Source organism: Patagioenas fasciata, chromosome 3 (assembly GCF_037038585.1).
Source record: "Patagioenas fasciata isolate bPatFas1 chromosome 3, bPatFas1.hap1, whole genome shotgun sequence".
Lineage (NCBI taxonomy): Eukaryota > Metazoa > Chordata > Aves > Columbiformes > Columbidae > Patagioenas > Patagioenas fasciata.
In genome coordinates this window covers 87,041,924-87,053,473 of record NC_092522.1, presented here as the reverse complement: position 1 = coordinate 87,053,473, position 11,550 = coordinate 87,041,924, and the positions used below count along the sequence as shown (strand labels likewise).

Here is an 11,550-nt window from a genome sequence, read left to right as displayed (position 1 = left end):
TGATTTTCTTCACAAAGAATTTTAAGATTGAAAAAATTGCAGGCAGCTTTCACTGCTGCAGATGGAGGGTGACACAGTTTCAATCCCTAAGGATGGTGGCCCAGGGCACGTGACTCAGGGTCTTCTGTCTGGTGACGAAAAGCCTGGGAGCCTCCCTCTAGGAGCTTGCCCTCCTCCCTGCTCCCCACAGCAGCGTCCCAGCAAGTATATGGGCCAGGGCAGGACAACTAGTCATGCCTCCCCCACTTCCCAGGTGTTCCCTTGCCAAGTTGTTGAGCAGGCTCTCAGGTTGCATCCAACCCAAGGAGAGAGGTGGCTCCCACCTGTCTGGGAGTCCCAGAGAGCAAACACCCCTTGCTAGACCCCACACCTGCTTGTGGGAATAGCATCCAAGGCTGTTACCATTTCTTCTGTCCTTCCTGGATCTTCTGCAGATTAAGTGATGCTAAGGGTCCATGGCACAAGTTCCTGCTTTACAAAGGAACACTACCCTATTTGGGTTACACACAGAGATTTTCAGCTAATAGTTTTGTTTCTACAGAAACCTCTTTCAACTTCTCTCAGGTTTTCTGTAAACGGGAAACAAACCCCAAGCTCTCTCCTTGCCTCCCAACACATACACTGACACTTCAGAAGACCAAAACAAAGCAGAATTGCCTTAAGCCAAGCACTAGGGGAATGGGTATAGCTACAGCTTATTTGATCTTCCACAACAATTTGTTTCATCTCTGCAATGAAATACCCTCGGCTGTTGCTGCAGCAGATCAAAGATATCTGGATCCCTGGATCAAAGACGACTGGTGAAGGAGCAATGGGACCACCTGAGCAGAGGTCTCTTCATCAGTCCAGAGATTCACCAGGCACTATCAATCACATCCAGCCCACCCTCCCAAATTTCACCTACAACCACCATGTTCACTGAGAATTGCAACATCAATTTGAGAGTCAAGATGAGTCAATTTACAATACATAATGATATGTCTTTATTTCATCAACAGAAATGGTGTCTAGACAAAATTCAGTTAACACTAGCAATTCAAATGAATGAAAAGGGTTGGGTGTTCTTTTTTTTTTTCATTTTTGTTTTTTGCACAATACTGTATTTACAATGAGTAAATGATGTTTTAAATTCATTAGTTCATAGCAATGCTTTCTTCCAAAAAGGTAAAAATTCTTAGTAACAGAGAGTAAGCATCAACAGCCACCTCATTTATTTATACAATAAAAATCACAAGAAACCACAGTCACCTAGAAAAAAAATAAAGACAAGCTTAAGAACTAGTACAATAAAATGATGCATTGAATTAAGTTACATTAATCGCATAGAATTTGTGTAAAAAGTATGTAGAAAAAACACCTGATGTAACCTGTTACAGTCATTGACCAGTTATGAGAGGTACAGAGGGTTATACAGGTAGATATGTGTGAAAACTGTCCATACTGTTTGACCTGGGGAGGAAGAGAAGAGGGGTTGCACCCCCTTGCATACACTGATAAAACCCTGTTTTGAATATGGCCTCTGAAGTTTGTAAGGCATAGATAAGAGGTGCACTTGCAACCAACTGGTTCTGGAACAAACTCTTAGGGCATTCCCCAACCTTTGAAATCAAAGGCGATGCTCGGAACTACGAGTAAACAACCACGCATCAAATATCACCAAAGTGTTTAGTAGCGTTCCTGCCGCTTGGAGGGATCCGGATCGCTCCAGGCACAGCAGACCTAGGAGTGAGAACGGGCCTGAAACCACACACTTGTCTCTGGGGTCCATCACAAATTCAGGATAACACCGGCCTGGTGGGGGGATCCCAACCATGGCCCCTGGTGTGGGGTGGCTGCTCCTTCCTCTGCCCGTGTCCCCCAGAGGGACGAGCCTGGCCCGCCACAGCAGCCCCTGCTCAGCTCCCGCCAATGCAGAGGGGTCGTTCGGGTTCGCAGCCTGGGACTGTCTCTGCTTCTAAGCCATCAATGAAATCAAACCCTGCCAGCTGCCATTTCTATTTTAGGACACTGGTTTCTTTCTGCATGCCCTAAATGAGCCAGAAGGGACAACAGTGGCACTGCACAGGCCACGCAGTGACTTTCACCTACCGAAAGGGCTCTGCCCACAGTCGCCAAAATTCATACAAGAACAGGAGTCATCTAACTGGCTTTTTAGCAGTCGTTTGGTTGGCGTAATGACCTTATAAAAAGGTTTCTTTTTAGCATTCCTTCCTGCCAAAAAGCAATTTTACTTGCAAAAATGGCAATATTATCCACATAATACCTTAAAATGCATATCAATATTTGACTTCGATATAAATAATACCTATCTTGGTGGAGTGTAGGAAAATACTGTACACTTAGTCATTGCAAGTAATGCCATTAAAATTTTGAGAGTGAAGGGAATAATTATTCTACAGACCACCAACAATAGATCTTTTAAATATACACACAATATTTGGACATATGCATATACACATATATTGTATTCTACAGCATCAGATCTGATGCCTGAGTCATTAAATACTCCAAGGAGTATTATAAATATACATATTGGTATTATAAACAGGAAAATACACACACACTCTGACTAGAATTATGGATGTATGTATACATACATACATGTATTATATACGGATATAAAATTAACTCGGACTGTGTTGGCAGAGACAAAACTGAAACGAAGTCAAAATCTGTTGAGAAAATTTCTAGCAGGAAAGAGAGCATAAGTTCTTTATGTTAATCGTTTTAGTTTCACTTCACTTCCGATAAAAATAAACCACTCCATACTTAGCAGTCCCCTCCTTATGTGTGGCCATCAGCTCTGCCGCTCATACTGAGCTAAACCTCCTCTAGGCAGCCCTAAAATAGAGATTTTTTTTCAAAATGCTGTAACCATGGGCTACAACATTCACCCGGAGGCACCTCCAAACGCATTTCAGATCAGGAAAAACAACAACAAAGTGAAAGCAGTGCTCCTTGTTGCAATGGTCGAGGACATGAAGTGGAGCAAACTGCGAGCTTCTGTAAACCTGGCAAATGTTCACTTTGTCTCACTGCAAAATTCAGCACAGCTCTTCTGTTCTGCAAACCCACCCCTCTCTCTTTTTTAACCACCACAGCAGTGGATTTCAAGACACAAGTGAGGATGTGGTGTTGATTCTAGAATTGCAATGCTTCGCCCTGCTTTCTCCTAGTGGATCAGATTTCATTTTATTACAGGATTATAGTGATTCCAGCATGCAGATTTGCTTTATTTATTAGGCAATCATAAAGTTACATATTAAGAAGTCTAACTATAGAGCTAGGATTTTAACTTTCATTTAAGCACTCTTTAGAATACAGACTTGACAGAGTGTTGGACTCCAGATTAACGACCGCACTATCAGTATTAATCACTTCTCTGGCAGCAATTATTCCATTTTGCAAAGTTACGTATCTAGTTCCCACTCTCCTTTTTAAAGAGAAGTAGCGGTTAGCATACTAATCACTGTGGCTTGCCTTTGCAGCACATTTTACTTCCTTGGGAAAAAAAAAATACAAGGATTAGATCCAAAAATATAGTGCATCTTTAAAGCAGCATATACCCTTAGAAAGACATTTAATAAATTACTTGTACAATATATAAAATAATAGTTTTATACTGCAGCATCAAACTCTGACGCCTGAGTCATCACGTTAGGAAGTCCGTGATATAAATAATGGGATCTCCTGATAACACACCCAACATTTTTGCTTTTGTTTTGCTTGTTTTCTGTTTCGTTTTCTCTTTTTCATTTTTTAATTTTTTTTTTCCACTACATTTTTGTTCCAGAATCAGCTTGCAATGAGCTTTAATTGTGTTCAAGGCACCCCCAGAGAACGCAGAGAAACAAACACATTATATAGTGTAGTACTCACCTGACAAAGCATAACAAGCCTAAATGAAATGAGGTTTCCTGGCGATACAAGTACAGCAATGGCAAAGGACAAGGAGGACTAGATACAGACTGGACAAAGCTTCAAGGACTCGCACACCCATGAGAGTGATGCAGCATCCCACGTGGAAATGGGGTCTCACCACCTCGTTCCCAAATGATGCTTGGCAGGACCCATGCTGCACGAATCCTCTTTGACAAAAGTAAGATCATGGTGACCATTGGCTAAACGCTTAAAATTCATAAATACTGCAGTCAGGTTTTTCTGTTTGTTTGTTTGTTTTGTCTTTCCAATGGTATTCTCATGGTCAGTTGTTTGGACCTCATGAAAAGAACCGTTAGGTATGTCAATTGGTGTCCAGTTCTGAAGCTAATCCTCCCCAAATCTTCCTTTGACTTTAGCCCAGTAACCACTTTAGGAGCCGTATGGTTCGGAATAGCAAAAAAAACCTCAAAACAAAATAGAAACAAAAAACAACCACCACCATCACCACCACCAAAAAAACCTCACTGAAAAACCATGATACATGTAAATATAGGAAGCAATGACACAAAACCAGCTACTTCTAATGGGAAAGAAGGAAATCAAACATCCAGAAAAGCCGCGGGATGGGAAGGGGGCAAAGAGAGACGGACAAGAGAAAGGTCGAGGAAGAGACACTTATTTGAGCAGTGGTTTTAAATATCAGTTCCCAAGGTAGAGGAAATCAAGAGACCCAGCACCAGTATGAAGCCAGGTCAAACCTCAGAGCTGCAGCGCAATGGGTTGTGAGGGTGGGTTTTTTAAACCGTCGGAATGAGGTCAAGAGTACCAGTTGCACATGAGTTGTTAGTAGAGTAAATCTTCATGTCAGGAAGCAAGTTAAAACTTGGTTTTATACTCATAAAACATTCTATCTATTCATATATATAAGAGGTCACTTAAAAAATAAAAAAGGCAACAGAAAAACATCTTTAAAATACTGTGTCAGTTGACCCTTCCCTCCCGCCCACCCCAGCCCCCCCACCAAGTAGCTATGACTCTATAATGTGATTCACATTTAGTTTTAAATTCTAGCTTTCACCATGGTCTCATAGAAACAAAACTTCTCTGCGAAGCACAGAACTGCTTTGCAACGTCAACAAATTCCAAGGAAAATCAAATCCCTCCTCCCTGCCAAAGAGCTTCTCAGTCAGTTACCTGCAAAAGATGGCTGGGAGGGGGTTCAGATAGTTTTAGGTTAAGCTCTTTTAAAAAGAAAGGACGACTCCTCCCCCTTTTTCAACTGTGTGAACTAGGAGTTTATGGCATTTGTATACTTTTGAACACTTAAAAGTAAGGATTTTGTACAGTAATGATTAATACTTAAACATAAATATTCTCCTACATTATATACTAGTTTTTCTTTGTACATGCGGGGGAAAAAAAATATTTTCAACAAACATGGCACATGCTATATGCATTTCCTCCTCGGTAGCTTGGCTACAATAGTTTGGGTGAAGAGGGTAAAAGCAAGACTTTGTGGCGAGTGGGCGACAGTCCATGAGCAGAGTCTGAAGATGGAAGAAGTGGAGAGAGGGAGCTGATTCCTCCTCCAGGGTCAAGATGCTGATGTGCCTCAAAAAAGCACCAGCGCACACCTCTAGTGTAAACGTTAGCACAGAAGACCACATAATCACTTAGTGCTTCTGAGAAGCTGCTTCCCCCAACCTTTTTTTTATTTTTCTTTAGTAGGTGTGAACAGCTGGTTGTTTTTTTTCAGCAAGAAAAATCTCAGCCAGTAAAGCACGTGACAATTGTCGTCCAGGATAAAGCCACGCAACCTGGCACACGTAGGGCAAAGAACCACAAAATAAAAACTCAGTACACTTAGAATAATAATAATTATTATTAAAAAAGCATTAGGAGGACGTTATTCTGTCTACACTGTACATACAGATGTTATGCTTGGAAAGCTGCTGTCTCACCCAGTCATAACATGAGTCAAGATTGCCTAAGATACAAATCCAATACAGTCACAACTAAGCCAATTCACTGAGTAGTTTCCTTTGAGACAGCGCTCTTTCAGCCGTGGTTTGTGCTGAGGGCAATGCTGTAGGACCAGAGGATCCTGGAACACAAGAATTGGATGGGTAAGACACCGAATCCGGTGCTGGCAGATGTAGGTTTTGCGATTAGAGGATACAGTGCTAACTTGACTTCTATAAGGAAACCAAAGTCAACAACTAGGGGTCTGATCCTGCAACTCTGCCTACCCAGGCAGGATCAAGGCAGGATCACCGTCTTCACCAGACCCACCTCTGCAGCCTGGGTCTGGAGAAAACAGGTAATGTCTGAGGACAGCTGAGGTGAGGCTCTGGGGACCAGCCGGAGCAGCAGTTGCTTCCATGAGTAAAGGATGCAGAGTGGGGCTGGAGAAAAAGTCCCCCCCACAAGTGTATCGATGTGATCTCTGTTTGCTTTACTTCGTGGAACGTATGATGAACTGATCCAGTTGTCAAATACTTTTTCTCTAAACAGTGAAATATACTTTCCCCTATAAGAATCCAAAAGCGTCATTAACAGCACTTAAACTTGGCTTGTGAAACAGAAAAGAGTCTGAATACAAAAATAATTCAAGCAGATTCTCTTTACAAATTGTATAGTGAATTCAGTATTTGGCAAGACCGTTTTTACTACATAATGAGCTCCTGAGTGTTTGTCTATTAGCTAAAACCTTTCTATTTTCTTTAAGCCATAAAGCAAAGAAAACCATATACTCAAGTTATGCTGAAGTCATGACTTCATTTATGAAAAGAGGTTTGACCAGAAACTCAGTGCAAGTGGCAAAGTTGACCATTACTGTACAGTATCTGCAAGAAAATAAAATAACTCCATGTTGCTCAAGTGGCACAAAATGGCTGTGCCAAAAAAATTGTCTATAATAAAATCTCAAATAAGTTTCCAACATTAAAATTTTATAAATAAGTACAAATTGAATGATATTGCTGAACTGTGAACCGAGAAAAAAAAATATCGTGTAACAAGTTACCAAACTAGTTCTAGCATTGAAGACAAAAAGGAATGTTGGAACTTGTTTATACAATAGAAATGAAAGCTTCCAGTTTGTAGGATGAGAAAAATTGAGGCATGCAGGGAGTTTTGCATATGGATATATATATTTTATATATATTATATATAATATGTACAGTTTAGCTATAAAACTTTGATGTGTAAAGAAGCTGTCTTCAATGAAAAATTGAACATTCAGAGGAAATTCCTGAGTTAGGGTTTTGTGACATGGGCCACTGAGAAAAAAAGCTGCGGTTGGGTCCTCAGAGGTGTTATGTCCATCCCTGTTAAGATTGAAATCAACATACAAAAACAGACAGTGTTGCCACTGCTTCGTTCCCTGCCTGAGCAAGGGATAGCACCATTGTGAAGAGAACTCCTGCTTGTAGAGAGGAGGGAATACTTAAAAACAGTATTGCTGCTAAGACCACTGTAGTGTGCACCAAATACGTTCTTCTAGACAACAAATGAACACTGCCACTGGCTGACTGAAGAACACCTGACCAGGTGTAGCGGTAAGGTTACAAGTCACTAGGTGTAATCTTTCCTAGGTTGTTCATCTGTTGTACATTTATCAGTCATTTCCTGACAGAAGTCTACCGTGACCGTTTGGCTGCTCTGCTCTGGCGGAAGCTCTCTCTCGGAGTAAGTACCTGTGTCGGCTCCATCCAATCCCCCGGCGGCCGAACAATTCTCTGAGACGTTGTTGGGCAGCCAGGGCGCTGCCAGTTGCACCGAGCCTTGCTCCGAGCAGCACTGCATGCTCTCCCCGACGCACTGGGAGGTCACCAGGCTCTGCTCCACGCCAGCTGAGGAGGGGCTGATGGTGGTGGCTGGCTGTAGATCCATGGGTCTGAGAACGGGGCAGTATCGGTGGAGAGCTTGAATCTGTTCCGGGCTCTGCATGTCTCTACACACTTCTTGAGAAAGACACGAGAAGTTGTCTAACAATTCTCCCATGCTTGCTTTCAGCTGGTTCCTTTCTGAGAGCAATTTCTCTTTCTCACACACCTGAAAAACAAAGGAGGCATCTTAGGTTGAGGAAGGGTTGGATATATCCGCTGGCTGCACACTCTGGTCGCAAATACAGTGGCTCCCAAGAAGAACACCAACACGCCACAGCTATTTTTATATGGGCAGAGGAACAGTCACAAATACGTCAGGTATTTGACCACCATAAGGTTTGTGTGGACTGCAGTTTGGGAAACACCTGGAGAAAAACAGTTGATTTGGAAGGACAGAGTCACAAGTTAACCTCAAGAAACTGTTAATTCCTTCAATAAACTAAAAATGCTTGACGGACAATATAAAAATCTCTGCAAGAAACATTTTGATGGGGAAAAGCCATTATCCATCTAAACAAGAAACCAGGGTTCAGTTCCTGAAGCAAGGATATACTGCAGAAATTCAGTTCACCCTCTACCTGCTGGGTCGGTCGGCCAGGTTGGGTGCACCCTTGGGCCCATGTGCCAGCTGATCCCCTGTTATCCCTGTGAGGTGTGTTAATCAGAGGAGAGGATCTGGCTTAAACGTGTGCTCTATGGCCTGGACCATGGCTCATGTTCTTCTGTCCTGGTGTTTCTTGGTTTGGGTTTGACCTAATCAAGACATTTTTATGAAGATGTGTATGAAAACCCTGCAGGTCAGTGGGTGCCTTAACACTCAGTACAAGTTCAGTGTCGTTTCCCCCTTGTTCTGCTAAGACTCAGCCTCCTGTGTTCCCAAATGTCCTCCTCTACCAACACCTAGCTCGAATGTTTTCAGAGTGTCACTGTGTCAGCGGGCTGCTCTAGGAGGGGGCTGGGTTAGGGGCAGGACAGCATCGGTGAGGAGGGAGAGCGAGAGAGTCTGGTAGGACTTGTTTTTTCATGCAGGATTCAAAACTGGGAAAAGGAGCTCAGGTTGTTCTGCATCCGACAAAGCACCAGTGAGGCTCCTAGCCCCAGCTAGTGCAGGCTGCTGTGTGATGTTCTGTGATAGGATCTTATTGGTCCTTACATATATCTCAAGGGTGGGTGTCAAGAGGATGGAATCAGATTGTTCTCAGTGGAGCCCAGTGATAGGATGAGGGGCAATGGGCACAGACTGAAGCATAGGAGGTTCCACCTACACGTGAGGAGAAACTTCTTTAGTTTGAGGGTGCCAGAGCACTGAACAGGCTGCCCAGAGAGCTTGTGGAGTCTCCTTCTCTGGAGACATTCAAAACCCACCTGGACACATTCCTGTGCAATCTACTCTAGGTGAACCTGCTTTAGCAGGTGTGTTGGACTAGATGATCTCCATAGGTCCCTTCCAACCCCAACTATTGCGTGATTCTGTGATTCTAGCTTAAGTCTGATGTGGCCGTCCAGCCCCCATTGGGTGAGCGCTGCCCTCCCTGTGCTCAGGAGGCAGATCAGAGAGGTCAGGCACAGAGGGAGACCCAGCCTGGAGTTACACCTCTAAAAACTACTGTTGATTCAGTATAGACCAACTGGGGTGGTTCTACTGCATCACCGTCCACCCAGGAAGATCGGCATACAGCTTGAGGGTATAGATGAGATTTTGTAGAGTACCAGAGCTATTTCCGGAGCTGAGCTGGGCCTGAAAGCAGTGCAGCCACGTACCGCACCCAGTAACACTGCTAAACTCAAGCTGCCTCGGCATCCAATGCGTGAAAACTCCACAACTCGGATAAACCAACCATGGGTGGTTGTTGACAGCTGATAGTATTACCCAGGGTCTCAATCCTGCACTGGAAGCATACAGCTGTGCAAGTGAGAAAGAAAGCAGTGCATATGAAAAGAACCAACTGCTAAAATATTGATAAATCTATCAAGAAAGCATAAAAATAATAAAAAAATAAACAGATGCTCAAGTACATCTTGAGATAATGAATTATGGAAGAGAATATGCTGTGAGTTTGCAGGGAAAAAACGGAATGTGAGTGGGTAGATGGATGAGTAAAGGGAAAGCCGGCATAAAAAATTACCTATCAAACCCAGAGGATACGACCATTTCACCCAGTGTCTGCGTGAAACCATCCGGGTTAAGAAGATGGGTGACTTACATGAGTTAAGTGCAGGGGACTAAAGGATCTTTCTTAAAAAGACCCAACCAAGTGAAAAACCCTTAAACCCTAGAACCACTACATAATTCAGGAGACTGGAAATCACTGGCCACAAAGTGGACAGAAGATGACAAAGGAATTACCAGCGGCCATGTATTGTGTGAGGTCAACTGGAGTTTCACAGCTGGTTCTTCTAAGAGTAAAAGTAAGACCTTGAAGCAGACTGCCTGCTTGGACAGCATGCCTATGGGGGGAGGGCAGGAGTGTTTGAGAGGCAAAGTTAAGGTTGCATAAATTTAATTTTGCAGCTTTATACTCTAGCATATCATGACGGTCTTTTTTACAAATGCCCTTTTTCAGAATGCCACACCATATCACTACATACTCCAGCTTGCTAAAGAGAAACTTCAACATTTCTTTTGAAGAATTCTGCAACTCAAAGGGTTTTTGCTTAATGAAATTCATCAGGGAGCAGGACCGCAAGGTCACTCATTTGCCTTTCATTCATTTCTCAGAGATGTGTGTGTATGCTGACGAGAGAAGGGGACTTAAAAAATTTATTTTGCTTACAAGGAGTTGATTATGTTAGACAATAATAGTAATGTGACAGGATTGCACAAAACCCAAATTAATTTTCAAGTGAAGGCTATAGGTATAAAGCTGAACCCCTCCTTGCTGCTAGTCCAGCCCTTTGAGTGCTGCCCCTGGTGCTCTGCTCTGGAGAACAAGAGACATGTACTCCTCCCCAGCATCAGCTTGGTGTGGAGGGCCTGGCATGTGCAGCCAAGCCTGGAATCGCTTTTCCTGACCACCTGCACCAGGAGTTGCTCTTTCAACCTGCAGAGCCCCTGACTCACCCCGCACGCACTGTGGATTACACTCAGTGCAGGAAGCAGTTGCTCACTATTTTGTTTATCATCTTCAACGTCTTGTTTGTTTTGCATCAGTGGAGCACTACTCTGAACAATGTTTTGATTTTTGTTTCTATTTTTTTTTTTTTTTTCCCCTGGGGCTTCAGCAGCACAGCATCTGAAGGCTTCACAAGCCTTGATGATTTAAGCCTCCCAACCAGCTTGTGGGGTCAGCGTCACCTCCGTGCTACAGACGGGAAGCAGACACGCACAGGCAGCGAGTGAGTAACACAAAGTCACTCAGTTTTCTGCCACTTGTGAGGTGACGGCAACTCAGCTTCTTCCAACAGATCCCTCTCTCTTTCACGCTACGTTTGCTACAGCTTGCGCAGAGAATGAAGCACAATGAAGCCTGTACTAAAGGCCACTTTAAACATGCAACCTGTTATGACAAGAAGTACCCTGCTCCTCAGACCCACCAAGTTCAACCTACAACTCAGCATGTTTCAAATGTGCACACAGACACTGAAACCAAAGAGACTCCAAATGATCTTTAATTTCAACGGAAACCGAGTACACAGAGATCTTAGTAAGGAAATCAGCTTCAGCTCCTTTTGTTTTATCAATGTGAATATATCACTCAGACCCTTGGAGGCTGGGTTTAATGTTGGACTCTTAAATCTATGCTGTGTAATGCAATTAAACTGTCTGGTTCTGTGTGCT

General features: G+C 43.2%; 1 protein-coding gene across 5 annotated transcripts in view; it reads right to left on the bottom strand.

Annotated features, from left to right (window-relative positions):
* Positions 1–959: 959 nt before the first annotated feature.
* BACH2 (BTB domain and CNC homolog 2) overlaps positions 960–11,550 on the bottom strand; it is a 192,508-nt gene continuing 181,917 nt past the window's right edge. For all 5 annotated transcript variants that reach the window (XM_065835248.2, XM_071806754.1, XM_071806753.1 and 2 more), the window contains one exon: positions 960–7,938. In XM_065835248.2, coding sequence (XP_065691320.1) covers positions 7,459–7,938 — 480 coding nt within the window. In that variant the 3' untranslated portion in view covers positions 960–7,458. The remainder of the gene's footprint in view (positions 7,939–11,550) is intronic.